Here is a 15,192-nt window from a genome sequence, read left to right on the forward strand (position 1 = left end):
AACCAACCCTTCATTCCTTCAATGACTGAAGCCCTGCACCAATAATTACAGAATCCAGCTTTCAAGTTGATGTTTTTGCTCGTCCCCTTCCCTCGTTTGTCTTGCCAGCATTTCCTCTGTGAATGTGTCCACTCCGATAAAATGCACCCAGATAATTAGCGATGAAATGTTTGTAGAGTCGGTGGATTCGTCCAATGCTAGGCTAAAGTATACTCTGCGCGGCAACGTGTTTCAGAACATGCGATAAAATAGCGACTGACATTGCTGCTACTTTTCTGGTCACGGTTGAATCAGACAACTGTAGCCTAGAAATTTGTCAAGTGATATTGTCCTTGTTGGTAAATTCCGGAAACAGTGAATATTCGAACATTATATTTAAGTTTTATTGAAATCACACCTTCTCTAGCAGATATCTTGGGTTTAGTGATAACCCAATGCCTCTGTAACGTCGTGGGGAATTTTGACAATGCCTCAAAATATGGATTGCTGGGCTTGCAACGTAACTGGCGATGTTTTTTTTAAGATCAGGCGATATGTATAACTCCAGAAGAAACTTTCGTGGTATCGTTAAAGCTTCTAGGCTTACGACAATTGTTCTTCGGAAAATATGACACATCCGTTTTCTATCTATATCTGAGATAGCAAATTTATTGTCCCACGCTGAGCTACAAACCGAATTTTCGCCGTTGAATTTCCCGTTCCTTGTTCCCGTTCCTTGTTCCGTTCCCGTTCCTTGTTTCTGTTCAACCCATTCGCAGTGAGTCAAAAACTCTTTAAAAGTGTACTACGCAGCGGAATTCACTTAAACCAGAGTCAACACGAATACCGATTCAAAACAATAACAATGTATAAACTCGAGCATATCAAGAAACATAGAAAACATCAAATAATGAGTATTCAAACGAACATAGACGGTGCGATAAGAGAGCTAAGCAGCTGAATTGATATGTAACAATGCCTTGCCTGTAGGAATTGCGTTCATCTTCACATAATGACAGATGTCGCGGGCCGCAAAGAACCCCTGGCCTACACTATACCCATCTACACATCCGTAAGAATTTAAACGCACAGACTATATTTGTTCGATTTAAATCATACATGGTGGTTGGCAATAAAACTTAGCAATGCGCAATGTAAGCATTGAGCCGTCTATGAAACAGAGACACATTGCGATTAGATTAATCTGCTACTGGTACGACAACGTAAACTGTGATCGTTTCGTTTGCGGTCAATTTATTTGTGATGTAACAATGGAGGATCAGTGTAACGTACAATCAGTGACTGATTGATTGCTCTCACAAGTGACACCGGCGTATCTTGAACAATCCGAACATACACAAGATACATTGATTTAATCGACACTGTAAACTTAATGACTTGAAATTGACTCGTAAATTTTGTTACGAGTCACGAGTCAATGCAGATTTCTGCAGATCCGAGTCAAGTCAAGTCAAGTCATTTTTGCAAAGTGACTCGAGTCAAGTCAAGTCATACGAAAAATTGACTCGAGTCATCCCAACATTGCTATTGCTAGAGCTCACATAGTTCTGGGTCCCTGATATACTCACCCATTTGTCTGCATTGCGTACAAGACATCCCCCACATTCTCTGGGCAGATCGACCGCTGGATCCGATGAATTCCAAGCAAGTATTATCTATATAGTTGTCAAAATATATAAGAAGAAGTTTTGACTTTCCTCTATCTATATGCGTCCTAGTTATTGTAGCCAGTCATGGTCCATTGATGTAGAATTTTATACGAACCTATAGCAGTAAAATATGAGTCATTCGGTAATGAGCATGCAGAGATGTAGAAAAACTGACGGGAGGATTGACTTGACTGCTGCTCTTTTAGATTAATTAGGTCTATCGTTACACCTCATATTGCCTACTCAGGTTGGTTTGAATATGTGACATTGGTTACTAAACCTGGAAATCGGTTTCAGCAACAACATACAAATATAAATCAGTGATTCTGAACCTTTCTCGCCTTAACTAACCATAGTTTGCTTCGAGTCTCCAAATTTACATGGAGACTATGGACAAATATGCAGGGTTACCATACGTCGTCTTTTAAGAGGACTTGTCCTATTTTTTGACTTTTTTGAAAGTGTCCTCGGAGGACGCCCAAATGTCCTCTTTTTGAGATTTTGCGCTCTTTTTTGAGAATTCTGGTTGAATATAGGGTAAAATGCAACTGAGATACAGTAAATCAGCCCTGAAGTAACGCCCTGGTGGCTATTTCAGGAGCTGGGCTGGAAAGTTGACTTGTTTAGTGAACCGACCACGAAGTGCAAAAAATTTACCATTTTTTGAGGATTTTTCTCCGGTATTGCAAGTCCTGAAATTTTGAAAAAGTGTCCTCTTTTCAGGTTTCCAAATTATGTTAACCCTACAAATATGCCTCGCGTCGATTATTTATAACAAGCTGGCACCGCGTCCTGCGACCAAACCCCTTTTTTGCATTTAATTTTAGCGAATGAACAACGTAATTCGCTTTTAGACCGTCCTACGTCGCTTTGTTGACCATAATATTCTGTCAACACGACAAAAAATGTAATTTCGCAATAAGGGTCCAAACAAAATCGTGGTCTGAAGAGTCAGACATGGGTTTGCTATGGTTTCTTCAATACAGGCTGAATACCTGATAAATCACCGGCGCTTCAAGCTAGCTTCCAAATGCACGGCAGGGCTTATGATTGTTGATTTGAATTATGACATGATACTGGTGAAAAGAATTCTCTGAGCCGGATACAGGTTGGTTTATAACGGCAAGGCTGTTCTCATTGTGTTCGAGTTTCGACGTGTTCCTGTTGAAGTGGGGGCGGAGGTTCAATTGGTGCGCTCACTTTGCACGCGATGCTCCAGAGGTCCGATACCTTTTTCGCAAAAGAGCCATATTGGTCTTATTTTTTCAATGGTAGTTGAGAGCCATACAGCGATGTCCACCAACTGCTACGTCACCATATCGAAGTTCACTTCATGGGGTCGTTATGTAATGTTGTAACAGCCGCCTTAGTGAAGCCGGTAGCCGCGCATCATTAGAGTATGACGTAGAATGAGAAGCGGTTGTTGAGCTACAGGGGTCGGGAACCTTTTGCTAGCTACCTAATTGTATTACCGTGCTAATTTATCAGAGAGTCATATCATCAACGGAGTCATATATGGATCGCCAGCCATTGTTTACCATCCCTGCAATACGCTATAATGGTGGGAATTAACGAAATACACGACATTCGTTTACAGTGTATTCTACCTTTTTGGTGGCATTTTCTGCCTTTTCTAGTGCATTCTCGTATTCTCTTCCGTACAGGAATTCATACGCATCATCATCTTCTGGCAGCACACCCGGCCTATAGACCATATCATTCTGCATTATGATCTCTTGCGAAGTGTTGTAGATAAATTGGACAAACAGACTTGCGATACATAGGCAAATCACTAAGAGAAGCCATCGATATTCTTTCATAGTATTCGATATAGTAATTCTGCGAAAGTCTTAGTGTTAGCGAATCCGCATTTGACAGTGTCTGGCAAACGTTTCAGCTCTAGGGCAGTGGTTCTCAACCTTTTTTCAGACACGTCCCCCTTTATGATAGTGAAAAATTTCGCGCCCCCCTTATCGTCATATCACAAAATCCAACCGAGATGCTAGCAACCCCAACATATTGATTGATGGCATGGGAGGTTATGACTGTTGATGAAATAAATAAAAAATATGAAATTCGGTCAATATATAAAGAAACACGCATGAATTGGAGAGGTAAATCGCGCAGAGCAAGAATTTTTTTTCAGTTGACCACTTCTTCGCGCCCCCTTAAGATGCTTTCACGCCCACCAAGGGGTGCGCGCCCCCCAGTTTGAGAACCACTGCTCTAGGGGCTGCATACAATATTTCAATCCATTACGGCGCCGCACTACAGTAAACTTGAGATTATAAGACAAAACATAATCTTTTATATGTTTGTATAGTGACAGTGGACATGGAGTATACACTTAAAATACATCAAATATGGACTTGATGACAACGTACACCACGCGTCACAAACATTAACGGGAATTTATAGGCTGGTCACTCTCATTAAGCAATTTGTCAAAATTCTGAATGATAGTAGGTTGCGCCGATTCTAAGAACAGGGGGAAATTTCAATCCATGAGCAGCGATCCACTCATAGATTTACTGACTCAACTTTTCGTACTGTAAGATAGATAATGTAGACAGCTTTATAGCCATATGTTGCCTTCAAATACGCGTCAGCAAATAGCTTACTGAGCTACTGTGTAGAACTTGCCTTCTTCGCGTTCTTTTGTGAGTACGACATCAACATAATTTACTGATGTCTCAGAGATTTTATTAATTCGGTTACTTTATTGAGCAGCTAATCATTTGATAAATTGTGCCTATAGTAGGATGTCCGGAGACGGTGGTGTTTCAAATTGCGGCAACGGATTCATTTTAAGACAAATCATGCATTTCGCATTACCTCCACACGCCAAAACAGAAACACTTTTTATGTCGTTTCTTTTTTGAATGCAACGCATTCATCTTCAACTCTTCGCTGTTTAGATTGCTTTGAACAACTTACTATGAATGAGTTGTGATCGAAGGTATGAAAGACTAGTAGCTAGCTGCATATCTATAGAGGACGAATCTATACCAAACCCACGCATGAAACAGATTTTTCAAGTACACAACTGAAGTTAATGATCTTGCAGGAGTGGCCAGTATAAAACTACACATTTAGGCACATTAAAATTAGGATGCTTAGCAACCGAAACCTTTCAAAATACGTGGGTTAAAATGGCATTGTAAGAATGTGATGATTACTGAAGACACTTGCTGTCAGGTGCTTGTTACTGTATTGGTTTACTTCGCTGTGTGGATTCTGTTCGTTCCACAGTTGCGTATGTCTGTGCTTGTCTGCTTATAGTTGATCGTATAGCCTAATTTTTGTTCATAAAATCCTAGAAATCGAACGTGTAGATTCGTACTTTGTTTGTTTTGGGGTATTCATGGTGTTTGTCGACTACTACGATCATTTACACCAGGCCGATATTCTTCTTATTTTCCGTAACTGCCGACTTATAGCACGGCCCACTTGTAGGCTTTTTGTAAGACACCGCTGACGGGGATGAGGTGGCGAGGAGGAGCCTAGGTAAACCTCCAACACTTAGGTATCAGAATTCGGAAGTCGACCTGTTTTCCTTGAAGGGTCACTAAAACTTTATCAGGTAGGCCTACTATTGACACCAGCGACTTTCGAATGACTTTTTCTCAAGAGAAGTAGGCCTACAGTGCCGGCATAAAAATCTTTACATTTAGTTGGCTATATTACTGCAGACGTACATAAGGCCGAAGATGTGCGATATGTCTAATTGCCGGTCTGCATTCATCTGACTGACAGACAGACAGACAGACAGACAGACAGACAGAAGTTTATTTCCAGGTGCTACCTGGAATTAGATTGCGCATTTTCGGACATGAATAATTGCCCCTCGAAAAAGTCATGCGGATGGCGGACTCTCTTGAACAACAACTTTCTCGTCCTGTGAAATAAAGTCTGATACTGCTAACGTGGTTTCCCTAAATAAGGAAGTGATCCACACTCATAGGATCATTCTGAATGACTGAATCATTTCACTCGGGAATCTGGATCGTTTACAATACATGACAGGTTTTGCGGAAGGAAGATATAAATATGATGCGATGGCTGTATCAAATGAACAGGAAATTCGTTTACTTTGAAGCCTGTTCGTTGTTCATTAATATGCCACGATTACGCTGCCTACGTACCTGGCATGCGTAATTCAGATTCATAATAAATGCAATGTGGCAAAGTGTGAATAGTAATTGAAGTCACTAGAAAACACTATTTCCATATAGCTTCCATATAGTTCAAACCTTCCTTGTTGACATTGTCACATTACGCATTATACGGTATGTGTTTCAATTTGTGACGTGATATGTTTCCAAATCCCTACTTCGTAAAACAAGTCCATCAGTGCTCGCGATTACTATACGACTCATCATATCTATCACGCATAAAGGATTAACGGGCATGCCAAAAAAAAGCCGAAAACTGAAATTCAAAGAAGGGTTAGTATTAGAATTTAGAGCGCTAAATATTTCCATATACTGGAGTCAAGGGTAAACCCATCCTTTCATTTTTCGGCGATCATGTCGCCGAGAATAGGGATTTTAATTAAAGTAGGTCTTATGACAAAAGCACGAAACACTCGGTCACGGGTGGGCCAAGTTCCGAAAAACAGCAAGTTTCACTCAACATAAAGGCTCTTTAACCTGCACACTTCTCGGAAGGCAGCGACCAAGAAAATAAGCTTTGTACTATTGCATGTAGGCCTACATTTCAGCGTAGGTGGTTATCGAACTGGGAGACGTGAAAGCATCGGAAGGGTAGCGCGAAGCCGAAGTTTGTTGAAAATTTTTTCGCGCTCTGCGCGATATAACCCCAGCTTATATTCTCTCGTCAACAGCCATAATCTTGCATACTATCACACTATCCGTTGGGAATGCAATCATTCTGGTTGTACTTTTCAATATTTTGTGATATCGTGATAAGTGGGCGCGAAATTGTTCACTATCACGAAGGGACGCGAGCCTACAAAAGTTTAAGAACAACTGGTTTAGAGTCTTAATCAGGGGTGGGCAATTATTTTCCTCCGCGGGCCAAATGAGAAGTAGAAAACACGTTGGCGGGCCGGGTGAATATTTTTTGCTATATTCCCAAGCATATTTTAATTTTATCTAATAATAACATTTTTAATAAATGCTGCTCAGTGAATTTGTTTAATGTTGATGTTTGGTAATGAGAAAGTGACGTTTAATTTAAAAGAAATGTATTTGCCGTCACGAAAAAAATTTCAATAATTTTCGGCTTCGCGCCCCCCCCCCCCTGCTGTCCCGCCTCCAGTTCGGAGAACCACCGCACGGAAATGTATATGCAATGTATATGCAAATGTATATGCAAAGCTTATTTTCTTTGCCGTTGCCTTCCGAGCAGTGTGCAGCTTAAATAGCCTTGATGTTGAGTGTTTCGTGCTTTTGGCATAAGACTGACTTTAAATAAAATCCTTAATCTCTGCGTGATGCTCGGCAAAAACTCAAAGGATGGGTTTACCCCTGACTCCAGTCTAAAACGTATCACGTAACAATTTGTAACACATACCGTATAATGCGCAATGTGACAATGGCAACAAAGAAGGTTTAAACTAAACTATGTGGAAAGAGTGATTTCTTGTGACTTGAATTGCCACTCATACTTTGCCACATTGCCTTTATTTTGAATCTGGATTACGCATGCTAGATAGGCCTACGTGGTGCGAGGAACGCACGCAGCGTAATCGTGGCGTAATAATGAACAGACTTCAAAGTAAACGAGTTTCCTGTTCAGTCGATACAGTCGATGGTTTTAGTCATTCATAAAGCAAGTTTTATGTTTTGAATTCCAAGCAACCTTTCGCGGGCCGCACAAAATAGCATCGTGGGCCGCATTTGACCCGCAGGGCCGCACTTTGCCCAGGTCTGGTCTTAATAGAAGAACGTGGATATGGGTTCAAAGAGAGATAAAATGTATCATGTTTAACATTGTTTCGAATCATGACAGCTAATAGATATTTTTGTAATTAACCTCCACTTTCTCATTACCTAATATCAACACATTCACCGAGCAGAATTTGTTACCAATGTAATTTAGAAATAAAATTAAAATACGCTGGATAATATAGCTGAATTTTTTCACCCGGCCCGCCAACATGTTTATTTTTCTCATTTAGCCCGCGGAGGAAAATATTTGCACAACCCTGGTATAGGTAGTCGGCGAATGATGCTTATTCAACCAATCAATGAATTGATATCGTCGTCTGATGTAAAAGATCTAGCAGGCGAACGGGGTAAATCTTGATTTCATAGGTTTATTGCATCATAAAAACCAGATCCGTGCGATTTGGGGTGTGGGCTACTGCTGTATAACTTGTTAATGGGGTAATATCGGTAGCAAGTACAGAAACCCGTTTTACACTCTGCTCCATATCGACGTAGCAATACACGGACGCCGAATACATTGTCCGCTCTGGCCTAGACCGTTAAGATGCAGGCTTGTATTGCGCTGCAATCCGCTTCGAAGTTGTGGGCAAAGCGACGGAAGATATTGATTTTATGGGAATATTATATCATTTGATTGCCCAGTTGATACATTTGTTGACGTTGAAAACGTCAATATGTACTTAAACATTGTGGTATTTTGTGGCCCGAGTCATCGCTAGGTTTCGTGTACATTAACATAGGCTAACACTGTACTGAAATGCAGGGTTGAAATTAGCAATATGACGTGACGTCATGAGGTTCACGTTCGCGTTCGCACAGAACCTTTCAAAAAGGGTCTCGTTCACACGGACCTGAACCTTTCAGAGGTTCACACCATCCCTAATAGTAACGTTTACAATGCATTAAACAGAAAAGCCTTAGCAAACGTTTTACATTGCAGTAATTAGTACTGCAGGCTAATACCGACGTGTCTTAGCCATGAGTTATTAGATTTATAGATACCGATGAAGCCGATACAGATTAAACAGATGAAATAATCAATACTCCCGGTCAAACAATCGCAGATTATTCTTCTCAAACTCCCTACACCATGTTTTGACGTCACGAAAATTGCCGATATTCTTTATCTCAATGGCCGAGACCGACATCTTTTGCAAAGGGGTGATATCAACTCGATATTATCGGCGAACCGATAATGATCTGTCGGACTAAGTCAGATCATTCTTCTCACCCAAATATTTTTATCCTGATACTACGCCTCTGCAGATCCCTAAAACACAGCACATATGTTGTATAAGAGATGATGTCGAATCTTTGATTTATCGCCGTTTACGACCAGTAGTATGGGAAGCCGTATCCAGAGGTGGTCAAAGTAGTCAAGAAAGCTACTCAAGTAGAAGTAGAAGTAGCCAGGATAAAATTTACTCAAGTACAAGTAGAAGTACTTCTTGAATAGGCCACCTAAAACTACTTGAAGTAGAAGTAGAATTGACTGACTTCAAATCTACTCAATTAAGTAAGTAGTTTTGAACGAAATTCACTTATGGACATTGAAAGTCATAGAAGTTCCAACCAATTGAACTGCGGTACAATTCGTGTATTCTGTGTCCCAAAGTTGAACTTGGAAGCAAAGGCATACCACGAGTTGGTTGATATTGAACCTTATCAACAACTTCCTCCAGCGATTGAGCACTTGAGTGATGCAGAGTTCGAAGAATACCGCGAGAAGCCTCTGATTTTGTTTTATCCATGCCACAATCAAACAGTGGAACGACATGTAAAGCTCGTAACATAAGCATCAGCACAAGTTTCGGGATTTGAAAGACGAGATGGCCTCATTCAAATTAAGTCTCGTAAACTGATATAAAAATTTGACACTAAAATGCATTTTCAATAAGTCGTTAAATGTGAGTGTTTCATTATGATGTTTTGAACCGATTTTAAAAGGTCTGTGTTTTGAATATATTTGTATTATGGGCCCAATATTCGGTATTGTCAGTGTGTTCCTTTTCTTTTCAAAAAAACTGATGACAGATCACAATTCGTCAGAATAAATGCCGAATTTCAACAAAAATGCGCGTATATATTGTTTTTTGGCTATAACTCATTTTGTGTTCACAATAGAGAAAACTTTCTTCTTAAGACAGATAGAATCATGATGTTTCCGCAGATTTTGAGCTATATATCATGACTCTACGACCAGCGGTTGCCGAGATGGGCCATATTGCCCCCCACGCGCAGAAATTGGGGGGTTGTCGGCAAAAAAATAGGGGTAATTCCCTGAACTCACATTTTATTGAAGTTTTAGGTCATTTATCAGGATTGAGGAAGCCCATTTTTCGATTTAAAAAAAAGTCATTTTCACTCCACCGGAATAACTATTGTGCGCGAAGCGCAACAAAATTTCTGGGCTTTACTTGACTTTGATGAATATTAAATGTTGGTACGCCGTGAAAACAGCCCCGAAATTCCTCAGGCTATCTTTCGTATTGGGGGATTAAACTACTTCTACTTGACAAACTGAAAATAGCGTAAAGTAAGTAAGTAGATTACAAAATAATACGAAGTAGAAGTAGAAGTAGAGAAAATCAGATCTAATTGAGTATGTACCAGAAGTAGAGGAAAACTACTTGAGTACTTCCAAAAAGTAGAAGTACTTCGTTACTGACCACCTCTGGCCGTATCTCAACGTATCAGATTCCATATCACGGTTAGGATTTAGGCTATTGAAGCAGGAAAATTTCAGGAGATGCAGATATGTGCATCGGGACTATGAATGCGGACGTCGCATCGGGGAAGTGCAGCAATGAAGAAGTCCGTGCCTGAAATTCCGCAAGTTATTAAGAAGAGATGACGAGCGATGACGCGTGGCATCGATACTGCAGATATATACATACCAATGTGGGTGGTTCGTGAAAATTCTCTAGTCTAGTTGTAGTCTGAATCAGAGATGAGCATGGATTACGATTTGGGAACACTGGATTTGTGAAATGTTGGCGGGTTTTGTTCGGATAAGGATTTGAGATTATTTTATAAATGACTCAGGATTAGGATTGGATTTACCAATTTTCGGAAGATTGATGTCCTGTGGCGAATGGTGACAAAGTTTTCGTCCTACCTAAGTTACTTCTGGCATTTGAGCACTCAAAAGCGTATTATTCATTTTACATAATCATAGGCATAAGATGTAGGCTTTTTAAGTGGAATTCTAAGTTTGAATCGGATTGGGAATTGGGATTAGAGTTGAAAGCTTCGGATTTGGATTGTATTAGGTCAGGACATATCAAATCCGCTAATTTCCGGTCTGAATGAAGTTGCTTCCTGAAAATAATGGCTGATCCCATATTTATATTAACACTCTCGTCTTTGATTGGAAACCACATCTTGTTTAGAGAGCAAAACCATTTTAAAATTAATTTCTGTAACTGTCACACAATGATATATATACAATGATTGGAAATTACCGTGAGCTCTGCGTTTCAGCGTGTACCAGGTCGCGCTTCATCGCATACACAGTTGTACTGTAAACAAAAGCTTCCTCAGCAATACTTCTTTATGGAACTAGCAATGATAAATGATACATTGGGTATATTTATCAGTGAAATACAACGTTAACGTGTTGAATAGTTTTAGAAACGCATTTCTTACTCGCGGCTGGGATTTTTTTCTGATTAAGCTAGCGGACTACTGCCATATAAACGCGGTCAAGTTAGGTTGAATTTCGCGCGTCCTGCACGTATTGCAAATCCAATTCACACATTGACGACTCACGGTTATACGCAATCACAATGCAGTAGCCTTGTGACGGCCAACGCGGCGTACATTCACACAGCCGCGGACGTTCAACCACTGTTGCAAGTGACACAACTTTAATTTCAAATTGAGGTGTCACTTTTCCATCATATTGGTACATCAATAACATCATATATAAATAAATATCAAGTGGAGGTAGTTTTTAGAGAAGTAATTCTAGTTTTTCTGAGTACTCGAGTAGGTTTGCCTACTTCCTCGGGTAATTGCTGTGCTTCCATACCACTCACCAAACAACAGCATCACAACTTGGTTTTTGCCAGGGTTATCTAGATATCCCTGGGTTTTGAATGTATTTGAAAATAGCACCCACATATTCATTGGGTGGTCATTTTGTGGTAGTCATAAAAGCTTCACCCTCCAAAGTCAAAAGTGACTATTTCCAACTAACTGCGAAAGTCACAGATTTCTATTTTCGCTACTTCTATTTGAACCTGAGTAAATCATTGCAGCAATACTTCAGTAGCAACGCTGTATACATCAATCGTCTATGACAAATTGTCGCCTATCCATGATCATTCCACAAAATCCAGGTCGACTTTTCAGGATCCCATCATGTTATGCAAAGTAATGAGGAATGATAAAACAAGATACATATACTTAACAGATGTAACATTTACGAATGCAGTACTGAATTTTCAAATCCCTAATTCATGCATATATAAACGAAATGATGCATGCATTTGAAAAACAAACATTAATATGCAACGGAACAGAAATAGATCGATTCAAAAGTAACAATGTGGACAACAAAAACAGTTCATGCGTGATCTTTTAAGCAATAACAGTGCTAGATATCAATTTTTTTCATCTTCAACTTGAGAAAATTTCCTTCCAAAATGCAATAGTACACTCGCTTTCGTTATCTCAAAAGTGGCCAATTACGACCTGAATGATGCCTTATCTACTCGTGATGAAATATCCTGCCTTGTTTAGATGTTAACTTGCTCTTGCCCGAATCATTGGTAGGAAGGGGAACATTTTCTGTAACTGTATATGATATCAAGGTTAAAAGAGCCAGGAGGAGATAACGATGAATTGAATACTAAAACCTTCAATAAATGTCAGTATGTCCACACACGTTGGGGCAGGAACTGTAAGCATTTCCCCTGAGCCTACATATGACATTCCTTTAGTGCGTGATAATACCAGCATATTTTGAACTATAATTGTCACAGATGTGATTCCCTGGCAAACACAGATTATTCCAGCAATAGTGGCTTTCCCGCATCAATCGATCCGATGGCAGTTCCAGACTGGGAACGAATTGCACATTTTTCAATATCCTTCAACTTGTTTTAGTATGCAGCCCGTTCTTACTTGCACCCAGTTGGAGGCGGTGTCTGCGTGTTTCATACGAGCACTCTTTTCTGGTAAATTCAAGGTTGGAATTGTTCAATATACGCCCTGTCAACAAATACATTATAAGACATTAGATACGAAAGTCGTTTTGTCAGTTTTGCCAGTCAACCATACCATTGGATCAAAATAAATAGTCATTTATGGTAACAAGTAACTTCTCAACTAACACGTGTGTGTACAATGTACACATTTAGACAAATCTTGCCGGCTTTCCTGCGAGCTTCTTTCAGGCCCAATATCGTTTTTTAACAATAATCTACACAGCACAAGAAGTCATGGATACGCAGTATTCCAAACATTTTCCGAATTTTGAACAACCCTAGTGTACATGTAAAATCAGTGCAAATATATTCCAGTGTAAGATTTTTACAGAGCGGTGTTATATTGCTTGAAGAATAACTTACATCAAACGGAACATCATGCTGACTACCGGACACCAGTATTATTGCTGCATTATTTCACTCATGCACTTTGTTCTTCGAAATGCCAATTTTCCTTTTCAATGATGATTTAAGAGAAGCGAAGAGGTTCCATTCCCCTGACCCGGGAAAAAGTTATAAAGTAGCCTGGTTGCTTTCTATTAGAATGGGTCTCATCGACTTCTAAGGTTGGCCACCCACCAGCAACAAGATCACTCATATAAGTATCTGAATCAGTAATAATTTTTTAAGCTTTTTCCGCTCATGTACAAATGCAAAAACATAAACAGCTAGTCAGTACCTGAACATTGCGCATTGGCGGAAGTTTGATTAGACCTTAGTATGTAGTACTGTCTCACTATGCTCGCAAAACTTGTTTGCAATCAACCAACAAACGAGAAAACAGTGAAATATCTGCCAGCAAAGGTGATAGCAGCACTCCACCACAGTCAACATTACTCAATGAAGTGTATGCAGTCAACCTTATCCGCGCACACGCTGATTTCGGCGGGAGTAAACCTTACAGCGTTAGGGGGCATGGCAGTTTCCAATCATTGTATATTAGGGTTGTTCAGAATTGACCGACTTTCAAAAAGTCCAGGTTTTCAGTCCGATTCCCATGCCTTATACCTTAAAAACATATTCTAGCTACTTTCTTTTGTAACTCGTTCCCTGCATCCGTGTGCACATTGAGCTGGAAGAATAGCAGCTGAAAATAGGGGATTCCCCTAAAATCTGAGTGTCACGATTTTACCTAGCCTAGTTAAAGTGACATATAACATGGATTTATGCAGCTGTTGCGGTTTGGAGTGCTACAAAACCCCACTATATAAAGCATTCCTAGTTCAGGATATCATTTCCATGTCCCACACTGCCTTAGAACTGCTCAAAACTACCTAAAACTGATAGTCATTTTGTTGGATCACATATCCTACACCCCTCAAACCTACCTGGCCCTGTTCATCAATTTCCTGGATCCCCATGTGCAATAATACAACTGTAAATGTAACATCCACTCACAGCCACATAATAAACATCACAGGAAACGAAAAATTGAGGCAAAGAAAGAGATCAACTTGGCAAAATATTACATAAATCAGGTGGATGAAATGGTTGATTTCGAGAAATCTGCATATCTGTTCCGGTGATCTTCCAAAGCTTGTAGGAGGCTCGCTTGCTGTTTTTTGTCATCCGTTATGAACGCAGCATAGTCGGTATTCAATTTTACCATACGCTCTGCTGCATCATTAACTACTTCAACAGTATTCACAAATTCTTGAGCAGTCACGAAATCCGGATCAGTATGCCATTCCGAAACTGGAAGACTCAACCAATCATATTCCACAAGTATAGCATCAAATAGAAACCACGATTCTAGCCCAATCAAATCGACCATACTCATTGACTCAGAGACAGAGTCAGAGATCATACTGAGAGGCATAGGCTACCTCTGCGAAATTTTTCAGGGATTGGCATTTTCAGCAATTTAACAGCCATCGCTTCCTTCAGTTTGTCAGGAATCTTTGGATTAGCCGAGAAGGTGGTAAATACCACCATTTCCTTAGTTAAATACCAATGATGTTTTCGCAATTTCTTGTATGCCGCATCAGTTTTTCATGTCATGAAGGAATTTGAGATCATTCCAAGGTGCGTCACATGCAATACCAGTTTTCAACCAAGCTGGAACATAAAACAAAGCAATGAATGTATTGATTCGTTCCAACTTTTCAATGAACTCTTCAGAATAGTCCATTTGCTCACTCCACATGAACATTTTTGACAGTACAGGACTTGACTCAACATATTTGTCATCCAAAATCGCCAAGGTGCCTGTTGCACATTCTCTGTAGTCATCTCTTATCAAGGCTTCTTTCTGCTTTCCATCATTGGGTTTCATCAGTGGAATTGTATATTGCTTTGCTTCATCAGCTTTCATCGCCAACCAGCTGCCTTCAATAAACTTCAGCGTTTTATAGCTTCTTGATTTATCAATATGTTTCCACTTCTTCTTGAAGGTACTAAAATCCGTGTTTTCGG

General features: G+C 39.9%; 1 protein-coding gene across 6 annotated transcripts in view; it reads right to left on the minus strand.

The window, feature by feature from the left end:
* Positions 1 to 15,192, minus strand: part of LOC145443621 (4-galactosyl-N-acetylglucosaminide 3-alpha-L-fucosyltransferase 9-like) — a 132,618-nt gene that overhangs the window by 63,572 nt on the left and 53,854 nt on the right. Inside the window, exons 1-2 of one of the 6 annotated variants that reach the window (XM_080321585.1) lie at positions 3,257 to 5,713; positions 1,569 to 1,655 (exon numbers count right to left, since the gene is read on the minus strand). The exons of 4 other annotated variants lie outside the window; for them this stretch is intronic. In XM_080321585.1, coding sequence (XP_080177711.1) covers positions 1,569 to 1,655; positions 3,257 to 3,469 — 300 coding nt within the window. In that variant the 5' untranslated portion in view covers positions 3,470 to 5,713. Of the gene's footprint in view, positions 1 to 1,568; positions 1,656 to 3,256; positions 5,714 to 15,192 lie in introns of those variants that run through there. One more of the 6 variants, XM_080321578.1, reaches the window with a different exon arrangement.

This window comes from Botryllus schlosseri, chromosome 1 (assembly GCF_051294905.1).
Source record: "Botryllus schlosseri isolate E-star chromosome 1, Bs_hap1, whole genome shotgun sequence".
Classification (NCBI taxonomy): domain Eukaryota; kingdom Metazoa; phylum Chordata; class Ascidiacea; order Stolidobranchia; family Styelidae; genus Botryllus; species Botryllus schlosseri.